Below are 14,556 nucleotides of genomic sequence, written 5' to 3' on the forward strand. Positions count from 1 at the left end.
ATAAAAATAGAGCTTAATTACTTTTACAACAAAAGGAAATAAAACTAAATAGAGTGGATTGGTGTCACTTTAATTGTTAAAATGTACAGATCAAGAGACGGTGGTCTCAGGGTTTGAGGCAGACAATAAATGAATTAGAGATGCTCTCTGCATTTAGAAACAGTGATTTACAAACAGCTGGAAGAGTGCAAACAATGAGCCGAGGGAGAGGTAGTACGCATTCAGATTATTGACCTCCATATCAGATCCTTAACACAAGAACACACATTCTGTCTACAAAATATAAATGTGTCTAAGGACCAGACATACTGCTAAAAGTATCGCTAGGCAACACACTGCGCGGTCTCTCCTGAGCGCACTCAGTTTCTCCAGGGGGAAAGAACCAATACAGATGGTGGGTGGGTCTTACACACATCACACCCAGCAGGAAACAGGTAAGTACTGACAGGGAACCTTTGACTCGGGTCTCAGTGAAGTAGTAACAGGCTGAGCCCCCCCCCCCCCCCCCCCCTCGCTCCAGCCCCCAGAAAACAAAATCAAATATCCAGTCCCTTTACACCATGTATCCAGTCCCTTTACACCATGGCGTCAATGGAAATATCAAAGTTAATTTGTACATAAACTGCATTTATTTAAAAAAAAAAAAAAAGGGGAGACAAATTAAAAATCAGGAAGCAGCACTACAGTATATTTTCATTTGATTCCCTACTGGTCAGTTTGTGCTTCTTCTTCTTCCTTTATACCCACACATGGCGTTTGCAGTGATTCACAGCCTAAAAGAGAGAAAACTAAAGATTAGACAGGACCCTTTCAAGCAGATGTGTACAGAAAAAGTATACATAAACAGTTGAACAGTTAGAAAGCGAGGGCATTAGTCAGAGTTATAGCCTTAGAAAAAGGTAATATATATATATATATATATATATATATATATATATCTATCCTCAAGAAGGCCTCGTCTAGGTGTCTAAATATGACTGAAAGACTCACATTGCACCGAGTTGCTGTCTCCATGTTCTTGCACCAGAAAGCAGGACCCCAGCTGCACTGCTCTGTTCCCAGCAGCCTGCGCACTGCTTCAGGACAGGCTCCCATTTTCTGTTACACAAACAAAAGTCAGATAAATGCTGCATTTCGGTTTGGCAAGTTGAATATCCCCCGTTACCGCTTGTGTCAAACTATTTATGACACAAGTCAAAACTTCTCCTCCTTCCTTGCGACAACCTATAAAAGAAACCCCTCAACAAGGAAGATAAAGTGTTCACATGTCATGGTATTTAGTTATGAAGCGGTCTAGTTTACCATGCACACAAAGTCGGGGTCGAGCATCTGGAGGAGCAGCTGGATGAGCATTGGTTCGTACTGTTGGATCATCTGGTCACACTGTTGACAGACACACAGAGATTAATACAAGGAGAAGGTGTGCAAGTATCACAAGGTAAAGAGATCAAACTGCAGCTGCTGACCTCGGTCTGGAAGGAGTCGGGCAGGAAGCTGCACACTTTCTTCACTGCCTCCTCAATCTGTGCCTCCGTCGCGTTCTTCTCCAAAATACCATCGATGTAACCCACGGCCAGCTTGCAGACCTGGCAGAATCCGCCAGCCTTATAGTGGGCCAGGTTGAGGACAGCTGGAAAGAGCAAGAGCAGAGGTCACCTTTATTACTAACACATGAAAATTCCCCGTTGGCTTCAAACACAATGCAGAGAAAACAGACCCCTCACATGTACAGAGTAAACAATGAGTTTGAGTTCAGAGATCACACATACATGACATTTTTCTGAAAATGTCCACATACTATATAATATGTCGTTAACTTACACAGCATATTTTCTTCACACTATCCCATTTCTTTTATTTTTTTGAAGAAAATGTGGCTTTATGTACCATGTCGTTTAGAATCCATATTGTGCAAATACCTTACTATATATTTTTTTCTTTTCGTATTATCCAAATATTATGTCAGGTTTTTTGCATTTTTTCCACAACCTGTACTATAATTTGTTTTGTATGTTATCGAGACACTATGTACAGGACTGTCTCAGAAAATTAGAATATTGCGATAAAGTTCTTTATTTTCTGTAATGCAATTAAAAAAACAAAAATGTCATACATTCTGGATTCATTACAAATCAACTGAAATATTGCAAGCCTTTTATTATTTTAATATTGCTGATTATGGCATACAGCTTAAGAAAACTCAAATATCCTATCTCTAAATATTAGAATATCATGAAAAAGTATACTAGTAGGGTGTTCAACGAATCACTTGAATCGTCTAATTAACTCGAAACACCTGCAAGGGTTTCCTGAGCCTTGAAAAACACTCAGCTTGGTTCAGTAAACTAAATCACAAGTATGGGGAAGACTGCTGATCTGACTGCTGTCCAGAGGACCGTCATTGACACCCTCCATCAGGAGGGTAAGACACAAAAAGAAATTTCTCAAAGAGCAAGCTGTTCACAGAGTGCAGTTTCAAAGCACATCCACAAAAAGTCTGTTGGAAGGGGGAAATGTGGCAGGAAACGCTGCACAACCAAGAGAGATGACCGCAGCCTTAACAGCATTGTGAAGAAGAGTCGCTTCCAGAATTTGGGGGAGCTTCAAAGACAGTGGACTGAAGCTGGAGTCCAGGTATCAAAAGTCACTGTTCACAGACGTGTCCGGGAAATGGGCTACAATAGCCGTATTCCCATGGTCAAGCCACTTCTGAACTCAAGACAACGGAAGAGGCGTCTGACTTGGGCTAAGGAAAAGAAGCACTGGACAGTTGCACAGTGGTCCAAAGTCCTCTTTTCAGACGAAAGCAAGTTTTGTATTTCATTTGGAAGTCAAGGCGCCAGAGTCTGGAGAAAGGCTGGAGAGGAGCAAAATCCAAGTTGCTTGAAATCCAGTGTGAAGTTCCCACAGTCAGCGATGGTTTGGGGAGCCATGTCAGCTGCTGGTGTTGGTCCACTGTGTTTCATCAAGCCCAGAGTTATGCAGCTGTGTACCAAGAGATTTTAGAGCACTACATGCTTCCGTCTGCTGAAAAGCTCTATGGAGATGAGGAATTCATTTTCCAGCATGATCTGGCACCTGCCCACAGTGCCAAAACCACCAGTAACTGGTGTACTGACCATGGCATTACTGTCCTCGATTGGCCTGCAAATTCCCCTGACCTGAACCCCATAGAGAATATGTGGGGTATTGTGAAGAAGAAGCTGAAAGACACCAGACCCAACAATGCTAATGAGCTAAAGGCCGCTATTGAAGCATCCTGGGCATCCATAACACCTCAGCAATGCCACAGGCTGATTGCCTCCATGCCACGCCGCATTGATGCAGTAATCCGTGCAAAAGGATTCCCAACCAAGTACTGAGTGCATTAATGGACATTTTCAAATGTTTGATTGTGTTTTGCTGTTATAAATCTTTTTTTTTTTACTTGGTCTGAGGAACTATTCTAATTTTTTGAGATAGGATTTTTGAGTTTTCTTAAGCTGTATGCCATAATCAGCAATATTAAAATAATAAAAGGCTTGCAATATTTCAGTTGATTTGTAATGAATCCAGAATGTATGACATTTTTGTTTTTTTAATTGCATTACAGAAAATAAAGAACTTTATCACAATATTCTAATTTTCTGAGACAGTCCTGTATATACTATTTCCACATGATATACTTAGTTGTTTTCCTTGCATATTTGGCATCTACAATAAGGAAGATAAAGTCTGAACAATGTGGTCTGGAAAACCCTTTCAGTTTTACCGTTAAGAGAGAGAGAGAGAGAGAGAGAGATAGATATAAAACCAAGGTAATGCTCTTTTCAAAAGCTAAAAAGACACCAGAGCCTGTTTTAGATATTGTAACTACACAAGGAATAAAACTAGAAGTGGTTACCTGTTACAAATACCTTGGTATCTGGCTTGATGATTGTCTCACTTTTAAACTTCATGTCAATAACCTGCTTAAAAAGCTGAGGGTTAGGCTAGGTTTCTTCTACAGGAACAAGTCCTGTTTCTCTTTTGAAGCCAGGAAAAGGCTAGTCACTGTGACCTTTTGACCTGTGCTGGATGGACTATGGTGATCTGGTCTATATGAATGCACCTGCCCGTTGCCTGAACAAGTTAGATGCCGCCTATCACAGCGCACTGAGATTTGTCACTAATTGTAAAGCACTTTCTCATCACTGTACACTGTATGCCAAGGCAGGTTTGCCATCACTTACTGTACGGAGGCTCAGTCATTGGTACACGTTTATTTATAAAGCCAGGTTGGGTAAACTCCCGTATTATATCTGCTCTCTGATAACACAGAGAGTTGCAAGCAGCTATTGTCTGAGATCGCATGATTTAGTCTTACTGTCTTAGGTAAGACAGCTTTTATGTGCGCAGCGCCACTTGCTTGGAACAGTCTACAGCTAAAATTGAAACGGAGCAATTTTATTCCTCTGAATGTTTTTAAAGCGAGTCCAAGTGAAATGCTCTTTGAAACTATGGGTATTTGTAAATTTTGATAAGTATGTAAATGTAGCTTGTAGATATGTTGTATGATATCCTCCATTGTTTTATGTGGAACTTAATTGCTGCAGGTCTCCCTTGAAAAAGAGATCTATGATCTCAAGGTACAATCTGGATAAATAAAGGTTTACTAGAAATGAAAAATGTTGTTTTTCAGAAAATCTCAGCACATTTTGAACCTAATGTCTCAACATAACATTCACTTCCTGTGTAATCTTGTTCCTCCACTATCAGCACAAATACAAACATGAAATATGTAACCAGTCTACCATTTAAAGTGTACAAAATCCCTTTCGTCAGTAAAGCAAACATTCTCATTCAGTTAGTTTGAAAGCTCAGAACTTACGGACAAAAGCCCGGCTGGCATCATTGCAGAGGGCCAGCACGGTGCAGACAGTCTTGGGGTCGGCCTGCTGCACCAGCAGCTCGATGATGGCCTGGCCGTAGGTCTCCACCAGGTCCTTACACTGGGCCGACAGGGAGCCGGGCAGATACGTGCACACCTTCTCCACAGCAGCAATCACCTCCTCCTGAGAGAGACACAAGAGTTAGCATGGCCCCAGAGCTGAGTCTGACTCACTGCATCATGGAAGAAGTAAAGTACATATTGGATGGATCTAGCAGCAAACAGCCCACCTCTGTTTTCTGATCCTCCAGCATAGCCTCCAACTGTTTCATCACCATCTCACAGATGGTACACCCTGGGGAGTCACGGACACGCACCATGGCAGGCTGGAAACACAAAAAATATACTTTATGTTTTGTTTGCATGTAGAATGAGGAAAAAATAAAAAAATAAAATAAAAATCAGCTGTCAGGCGCCCACAATGACTTACCTTAGACTCGACCTTGGTGGCAGGGAAAAGCCTGACAGCATGGACAATCTTGGCAGCAGGGACAGTCTTGGCAGCAGGGACAGTCTCCATAGCAGGAACCATCTTGGCAGCCTGCAGGTTCATCATGGGAATGGACTTCTTCATGGCGGTGCAGAAGCCAGCGTGGGCGCAGAGATCCTTAGGTTGCTATGGACACAAACAAAAAGTTAACTTACACAGACAATGGTATACAAAACCTGCCATTTTGCATGCCGTTAGCATTAACTATTTCCGTGAACCGCATCCCACAACATGCTACCCATGCAAAATGGTACCAGAATAGAAATCCAAACACATCTCACTTTTATCAATAACCAAAACAGAAAGAAACACACCCATTCAGACAAAAAATGTTTTTACTTCTGCAGATCTAAGGCATCATACAAGACCAGCCAGCATTGAGCTGCTACATACAGCACAACAAAGATGGTGGCTTTTATAACGGAGATAGCTACTGCAATGTTAGTAAAGTGCAATGGTGTCGTAAAATTCAACATATTTGAAATCCCACAGTACTGAACGGTCATGTGAGAGGACACAGGCGAGTTTTAATGCAGTCCTTACAATTACGTGTCAAGTTATTAACCTCAATACTTTGCTTGTGTGGCTAAGTCAAGTAGTCAGACTCTTAATTAGATGATCATGTTCATGCATATCTACAGGGTTAGAGTGGACAGTGGCAAAAGACACAGCTAAGGGTTAAGAGGCTACAGGCCGAACGCAGAGAGAACCTACCTGTTCCTGAGGAGCGGCAAAACCCAGAGAAAACAGAGCGGAATGGAAAGGGGGAAGAGTAAAGAAGGAACACAGGGAAAGAAAAAAAAAGAAGAAAGTGATTTAAAGATGGGAATAAATGTAAGGCAACAGCTCAGGTGGGGCTGCAAGACTGAATATGGGCTTAGCACTAAAGAAACGTACAAATTATCACATTTATTAGTTTGATGATTACGCTTGCCATACGAGAATATGAAGACAATTTATGTTTGAAAAATGTAGAAGTGTTTCTCTGGACTTCTAAAATCAGACCGACACATAAGGAGGACGGTTCAACTCACCATTGACATGATCGCCTGAATAACAGACGCGGCATACTGGCTCACATACTGCTTGCACTGCAATAAAGAAAAAGAATGTTAATAAACAGCATTGTTTTATTGTTTCACAAAGACAAAAACAAAATGTCCTCCACTCTCACCATGTCAGAAACGCCGGGTCCCAGCAGGTCACACTGGTTCTCAAGATTCTCGATCAGAGAGTCGACAAATGTGGAGCTGTTCTTGGCTTCTGCTTGAGCGTCAGTCATGAACTTGACACAGTCCTGGCACACAGCATCACTTTCCTACAGGGAGGGTTAGATCCAGAGCAAAATGAGGACTTCATCAATAACACACGAGGAACATATTCCCGTGTTCATGTAGATGCGGCCGTTAGTTGTGTACCAGCTTTGAAGTCTCTTTTTTGGGGGCCTCCTTCTTGAGGTTCTCCTGAGGATAGAGGAGCCCGGGGATATTGAGCAGGAATGGAGACACTTTCTGAGCCAGGTCCACCAGAGGGATCTCATTGGACACCAGCTGTTCCTTGGAATGGATCTTAGCGAGGGCTAGCTGCTGAGACTGGCACAGCCCAATGGCTCCACACGCAACACTGGGGTCCTCCTAAAACAGAAACCTTTAAGTTACTCCAAGAACTGCCACATTTATACCTTCACTTTATAGCTCAGTGCTTGCTTCAAATAATCTGGTATACATGTAGGCTGTAAGTAGCAATGCAGGATAAGGTTTATGGATGAGCAAAATAAATAAATAGCTGCTTTCATGGATCAGATTACCCATCATTTTACATTTGTATAGTTAAATTAGACGCTAACCCACAAATGATTGACACAGTAGAGAAAGAATATTTTCATTGATAAGCTTACATTTTGATACATAATACATTTCCTGTCATGTGTCCGATATATACTGCGCATCCCTAGCAGTAGAAGAAAAAATAACCCCAATGACTCTAGCTAAAAAGTCTGTATGGCAGGCAGTAAGATCAGTTTAAAAGAAAAAAGAAGCTCCAATTGATATTTATAGTCATGGCCACGTCTTGTTTTGTAGAATCTGTAATGAACCGTCTCTTTAATTCCCAAAGTTGATGTAGCAGGTGAGAGTTGAGACAAAGCGATGACATCAGATGCTCCCAGTCACGAGCTTTAGTCTTACAATGACTTCTCTGTTCCTGTATAGACTTGGACTCACTTCCTTATCAATAGCCCCGATTCAGCTCGCTGCACTTCGCTCACAGCCACTTCCCTTTACATTGTCTGCACAAAGGGGCAGATGGACCCTTCATTCAAGAGTCTTAGATCAAACCACAACCTTCAATAAGATCTAACATGGCATCCTTCAAATGGAGAGTCTATACTGTTACTTTTGTTGTTAGACATCTATCCATGGCCAAAACTAGTACAAATAGATTGAGGGTGCTCACCAGTTCTCCTTTAATGATTCCCATGAGGATGGGGTAGTAGCTATCCACCATCTCTTTGCACTCTGCGGTCAAACCTTGATCAGGGATGAGCTGGCAGGCCTTCTCCAGGTACCCAAGAACCTCAGACTGCAATAGCAAAATACACAGACATCAGTTTTCCAAAGGACTGTTTAGGTTTGAAATAGAAGTCATTTCCAAACTAAAAAAGGGGTTTTCATCCAACAGGAGTTTCGTTTTTATCTTACCTCAGTGGCATTGTCCTTCAGTATCTGCTCCACCACCATCAACACCTCTTTGCACAGGTCACATGGCACTGATTTCTGAAACCACACAATTGATTCAATATTTTTTACAACAGTGGTACATTGTTCATGTATTTGCAGATGAAGTACAAGATTATAAATGGCACTTTCTCAGTTTACATAGGAAAATATTTACGAGTCTCACCATCTGGGGCTTGTTCCACACATTCTGCTGGCAGTGAGCCACAGCTCCGCACAGAGAGGCAGTCTTTACATTCTGACACCAGTAGGAGGTGCCGCGGGCACACTGCTCAGTGCCTAGCAGGGGGGTGGCAGCAGCTGCAAAGTAAATAAAGAGTCAAATGTTGTACAGTTTAGAGAAGGCAGACGCTGGACACAACCATTTCCTGGATATGGAATTGGTGCTTAAAAGATAAAGTCTAATAAACCATTTTATTTATTCCTTTTGAAGGCACTGCATCGATTGGTTTCAGTTGACCTGTTGTCAATTTATCTAGAATAGGTATTTGAATAAGTTATTTAAATCTGAAAAAGTCTCAATTGCTGGAAAGCCTTGCTACCAACCAACTATGTGATATAGATATATATCTATATATCGTTAATAACTGTGCAATATATACCTGGCTGCGAAATCCTAAGAACTGTGACACGATGAGTATTTTGTAAATTGTGTAACTTTTTATTTGTATTACACCCTAACTTTTTTTGTAACTTTAACACTTTTGAATGCATGTAACATCCATATATATATGATTTGACAAAAAAAAAAAATGTGATTTGACAAAAAATCCATTCAAAAAAATTTCATCTGTGGAAGCCGTGGCGCTGTAAAAAGCACGAACAATCATCTGAGCCGGCCCGGCTAAAATAACTGGATGGCCTACCTGCCTGTCAGCCTTCCATCTGTGCACAAACTTATCTCGTTCCCTCATTGGTCATGTGTGCGTTCGTGTGTGTTGGAGGAGGGGCTCTGTAAGGAAGTAGCAGATTTCTTCCGGCTGTGTATTTTCTAATTCTAGCGCACTCGAGCTGGTTTCTCCAAAATTACCTAGCCCACCTTTAAGCTGTCTATGGCTCTTTTTCTGCTGTAACTGTGCATTTCCCCTCAGTGGGACTAATAAAGGTATTCTGATTCTTCACTGACAGTAAACTATGTTTCTGCCACTCCTTTTTTATTAATCTTCCTGGTGTGATGAAGATATGAGTAAATTCAAGGCTGGCATTCTGCCTCAATCAACAGAAAGAAGAATTTGTTTAAAGTTCTTTATCAACTGTCCGCACTTGACAAGTTTGATTTTAAAAACAACTCTGCAGAGAAGGACAACAACAAATCAAGCAATCAATCAAAACCTTGTCAGATGAGTTTTTAAGATGTTTTGCAAATGAAGACAAGCAGTGTTTTTTTTTTTAAGACACAACCAGTGTTTTGTTAAGTGAGCTACCAGATGTGTTAAGCAAGAACGACTTAGATGTGGCATAGAGATAGAACTGAAATGTTTTAAAAAGGAGGATCATTTCTGAACGGCAGATATGCCATTTAAGTTAAATTCACTTTTCGATAACAAATTCACTTTTTCAGTCAGCCATCTCCCTATGCTAACCTTTCTCAAATAAACCAATTGCCGTAAAGCCCTGCCCCAAGAAATATCTGTAAAGTGAGAACTACAATTCCGAAACTGAGGATTGTGGCTATTTACCCTAACTGTTTTATAAATGTCATGAAGATAAAACACACTTAAGCCTATTAGCTCAAAAGGCTAAGTCGCATAAGCCAAGCATAGCTCTAAATCCGGCACAATTTCAAAACCAACCAGCAAGTCAAAAAGCAAAAGACAAAGAAGAAATACCCTAGGGGAAATCATTTATTTAAATATGCATTACAGGTGCAGAAGTGAAACTCAAGGGTTAGCACACAAAGACAATATTATCTTCTGGTTCTTTACAAAAAAAAAAAAGAGGGTAATTGTTCACAGTTCTCCATTTTAATGAAGTGGAAAAAAGTGATGTGAAAAATAACCTAATATATGCAGCATAATTCCCTGATAAAACTACCACTCTCCACATCTCTCATAAGTCAGAAAAACTACATTTAGTCACTCATGACTACAATTCTTTTAAGATGAACATGTCTCCATTGGAAATTAATGCAAACCCCAAGTACAAGTGTTAACAAAGTATAAACTGATGCAAAAAGAGAGCTGTCCAAGCCTAAGGAGTAACATTTGGTGATCAAACCAAGATATGGAAATGGAGGTCCAGCTGCACAGACAAACCATGGAATCCCCCAGTAACACTGCTGAGTCCCCTCCTACTCAACAGTCTTACCAATAGAGTTACAGTACAGCCGGGCATTCCCTCCCTCCACTGGAGTCACATGAGCAGTCAGACAAAATAACAAGCTGTTCTCAAAGACTGTACAAACTGAGAGGGCAGTTATGCATGACGGTAAATAGTTAACAAGGCAATACACAGCAAGGGAACATATGTCTTGTTTACTTGTAATGGCTTTATGTAATCTTATACAAAAGAAAACAAGCCATCTGTTAGACTCAAGAGTACAACTTTTAGTACTCAGTCAGCAAAAACAAAAAGACTGTCATGTAGAGAGTGGCCTGTATTTGACGTCCTTTCTGGGAAGGTGATTTCAAAACAGAAAACTCATCAATATGTGGGTGAATCAACATCATAAGACACATTGAAGCACAAAGTCTTTAAATAGGTTTCCTATTGCAGTTTCAGTGTAGCAGCTTATACATGAGTAATGTTTAATCTTGTTGTTCAATATAATTAAGCCCTTATTTAATACAAATGTTAAGACAGAACCAGAAGGTATATTAAAGATATGCAATGAATACACTAAGCACAATTACCATGTCTTTAAGATACCAATATTGCAAACGGTCTGCAAGAAAACTCAGCTAGTGCTTTGATATACAGGCCATTTATCTCAGATCAATACTGCAAATGCTACAAGGCCAATCATCAGTATGTGAATGTATAAATAAATAGCCTAACCTTAGGTCATTGTTATGCAAAGCATGATGAAAGAAACACCTGAGCTGTTGATTTCATCGATACGTTTTGGTCTGAACAACAAGATAAGCTATCGACGTTTTTAGTGGCACAAATATACATGACAACGGTGACGTATGACTGATCGTGGGTAACAAAAAACGAGAAAGTCTATAAAAAAAAATGTTGCCTGACCTTCTACTAAAAAGCTGAAACGAAAGTCGCTGGTTAAGAGGAACCTAACTGAACTTCCTTATAAAGCCAAACTAAGGTCCAAAAAAGCACCAATTACAGTACATAAATGGCTAAAGCAAGCAAGTTAGGGCCGATCAGCACGGACTGATAAATATATTTTAAATTAGAAAACAATGACCATGCCGACATAAACACCATGCAAACAACCTTAAACCTGCTAGCTAAATGCGTAAAAAGGTAACCTCGTGGTGATCTTCCTACATAAGCTACAACAATGCTTATTTAAGAGTATTAAACAGGCTAAATATGTGGCAAATAACTTAAAATGACCTATTGTTGAGGCATCATTCAAATAGCTAGCGAAGTAGCATTAGCTAATAAGCTAATGCTAGCCAAGCGGGCCAACAATAACGCCTTCACCACGAGTGAAACGGTAATGACAAGAGAGGATTACAGATTTAGAAAATGGGTTTAATGTGGCAAATGCATGTAAACAGTAAAAACATTATTTAAACGTGTTTGCTGTAAAGTAACCGCTAGCATGGTTGTTACTGTTAATCAAAGCAAACGTTGTTTGTTTGTAACGCTTCCGCCTTTAGGTTGAAACGAAACGCACTTTCGAGGTTACACAATCAGACTTTAACGGCAACGGAATGCTGTCTGAATCGTTTAATTTACTCACAAACACCATTATTGTTTCTGTTGCGTGTTTATTACCTGAAGCCACAAAAAGTAGAGTTAGGAACAGCATGACTCCGCTGTTTTCCGTCTCGTCTGTCTTCGTTTCTCTGTGTGTGCTGTATAGTTGAGAGGACTGCAACGCACTGCAGGCGCTGGGCTGTTGATGCCTTTATGATGTCTCACTGTCAGCTGACTGCTCAGAGAGACATGTGACTGCCCGCCTGTCTGATTGATGATCTAATCTCGGATCCTTAAATTACATACATTCAAACACACATAATATACAAGGCACGTGAAACAAGGGATATTTTAAAATAATTATATAGTGGTTAGTGACATTTGGAGCAATCCTCTTGGTTCTTTAATTTAAAAAAAATAAAATTCTATGTTTCTGCACTAAAAATTAAGGGTTTTACTTTGCATAAGAGAAGTACCAAAGGTGGTTTATTAATTGATCACATTATCTAAATAGAGAGACATTTTTTAAGAAAACTAAATTAAAAAAGGTTTTTTCCCCGACAGAATTAAAATGTTTTAAATGTCCCTAGTTTGAGTACATAGTGTGATTTCTGTGGGATTGGGCCCAGACAAGCGAAGTGGGAATTTAAAATGTCATTCAAGGTAACAAACAAAGATATATGAGCATTGTAACCTCCTTTTAAGAGCTTTATCTCTTTAAAAACCGTGTGGGGTTGGGGTTGTTTTTCCAATTGAGGACAACTCACTTATGTTTGGAGGATCAGTGAAAGTGTAATAATTGTTTATTATTTGTGTTTTCCTAGAGGGCTAAGTTCAAGTTTCGATGGCTACACGACAACTTCCGAAATACATAAACCACATCAAACTGGAATTTAAAATAGGTACTGAAACTGCTAAACATGATAAAGACTACACCACATGCATTGCACACATTTAATATGGAAGAACAAATAAGACTAGCTTAAGATAGCAAAAAGAGGTTTATTATGACATAACATCCAAATGTAGGTCAACACCCAAGGAAAACATCAGAGAGGGGAGGATCACACTGTAAATCTTCCGGGAAACCTGGGAACGAAAAGGGAACAACAGTTTAATAGGGCTATACGTTTCAGCACAGTCAGCACAACATGATCTCCATAAACAGCAGGTAAAGGAGAGGCCTGCATAAACGGTTCCGTTTTACGGTCGATCAGTACTTTCTATTAGTTATATGAAAAGCAGACAAGACATGATTGTGCAATGATTTATCTATGACTTTCTGCACCTTTGTTTACTAACTTCAAGTCATTTTAAAGAACAACTTAATCCCCTTTTAACACTTGAACATTTTTAGATTTATTTAGATGAAATACACTTTTTGAGTTGATAAAAATCACATGACTACAATATGTTAGAGAATGTTTATGTATCTCCATACCCATAGTAAGTCGAGTGTGTCCCCAAAATTCAAAATAATGACCAGACTTTTTAAAGTGTAGGCCTACACACATGGTTTTAGGCCCTTGATATCCATTGTCTCTTTTAAAACAAGGAGGTACTGAAATGATGAGTCAACTATTGCCGAGTCCATTGATGGAATCCTCAAGAAGTCCCGTTACTCTTTCATATTCAACAATTTATTCATGCGAAAAAATAAAAAGATTGAATGTCACAGCTTCGCAAATGTAATGTGTTTGATGTTTTTCTAAGTTTTATCTACTAGATAGATTTAATTATGACTTAAGGTGTAGCTTTTTTGTTAGCCATCATGTTAACCTCCATCATAACCTGTGATGTTTGGTATATGTCAATGTTGTTATTTTGTTGAATACAATTAATTACTGATTGTTTAAGCAGATTGACAAAAAGGACATTTATATAATTGTAGCCATAAAGCCATAGAAGAGTTAAATGTGCACACAAGATACTCACAATGATGTCACTCCACAGCTGTAGGTTTAATTTATAAACACATAACGTTAGTAATACTGATAAAATTGGCTTTACCCACTTCAGCCATTCCTTACATTGAATCACAGCTAAGACCCACAGCAGTTACTGCTGGAAACCTGGTCGTCCTTCTTCAGCACAGTGGGCCTCACCACGTCCACGTCACGGTGCAGGTGATCCAGTAAACTAGTGAGGATGTTAGGGGCTGAGTAGAAATCGATCAAAAAGTAAGATCCTCTGAGGTGGTTCTGGTTGTGTTTGTTGATCTTGTAGGGCAAGAGTCTTTCCCCCAGGTTCTCAAGGTCCCTGACCACGGCGCCCCGCTCCATCAGAGTCTCCACTGTCCGCCGGAGAGCAGCCGATGTCCCGGGCCGCTGCATCGCCTTCAGGATCAGCGCGAGCTCGTAGCGTGGCATGGTTCCGGCAAATAATTACTCGATTCACAGTTTTAAATCTGCTGGGTTGGTGTCATTGCCAGAAAACTCAGTTCAAAGGCGACCATGTTATGATGACACGAGGGACAGGAAACGGTTTTGGCGATGACGTATAACGTGTGCGCCTATGTTGATAAAAGCATGGCTAGAAATATATAAATGACAGAGGGGAAATGCGAGTGTATAACATTACAGGGGTTACACATA

At 40.1% G+C, this 14,556-nt stretch overlaps 2 protein-coding genes and 1 long non-coding RNA gene across 4 annotated transcripts in view; all 3 read right to left on the reverse strand.

Moving 5' to 3' along the window:
• LOC307043661 overlaps positions 1-14,556 on the reverse strand; it is a 401,538-nt gene that overhangs the window by 265,786 nt on the left and 121,196 nt on the right. The gene's annotated exons all lie outside the window — the stretch shown is intronic.
• psap (prosaposin) lies at positions 50-12,197 on the reverse strand. Its single transcript, XM_079687475.1, has 14 exons — positions 12,041-12,197; positions 8,301-8,434; positions 8,099-8,173; positions 7,854-7,979; positions 6,818-7,033; positions 6,574-6,717; positions 6,434-6,490; positions 5,340-5,525; positions 5,140-5,235; positions 4,850-5,033; positions 1,467-1,630; positions 1,303-1,383; positions 991-1,098; positions 50-773 (listed from the first exon to the last, which is right to left on the reverse strand). The coding sequence occupies exons 1-14, from the start codon at positions 12,072-12,074 to the stop codon at positions 738-740; spliced, it is 1,641 nt and encodes a 546-aa protein (XP_079543601.1). The 5' UTR covers positions 12,075-12,197; the 3' UTR covers positions 50-737.
• On the reverse strand, positions 12,945-14,459 carry mrps6 (mitochondrial ribosomal protein S6). Of its 2 annotated transcripts, none has more exons than XM_079687931.1 (2): positions 13,993-14,459; positions 12,945-13,051 (listed from the first exon to the last, which is right to left on the reverse strand). In XM_079687931.1, the coding sequence occupies exon 1, from the start codon at positions 14,329-14,331 to the stop codon at positions 14,005-14,007; it is 327 nt and encodes a 108-aa protein (XP_079544057.1). In that variant the 5' UTR covers positions 14,332-14,459; the 3' UTR covers positions 12,945-13,051; positions 13,993-14,004. The 2 variants fall into 2 exon arrangements, with proteins under 2 accessions (XP_079544057.1, XP_079544058.1); XM_079687932.1 differs by having other exon boundaries at positions 13,977-14,459.

This window comes from Notothenia rossii (assembly GCF_949606895.1).
Source record: "Notothenia rossii genome assembly, chromosome: 6".
NCBI lineage: Eukaryota > Metazoa > Chordata > Actinopteri > Perciformes > Nototheniidae > Notothenia > Notothenia rossii.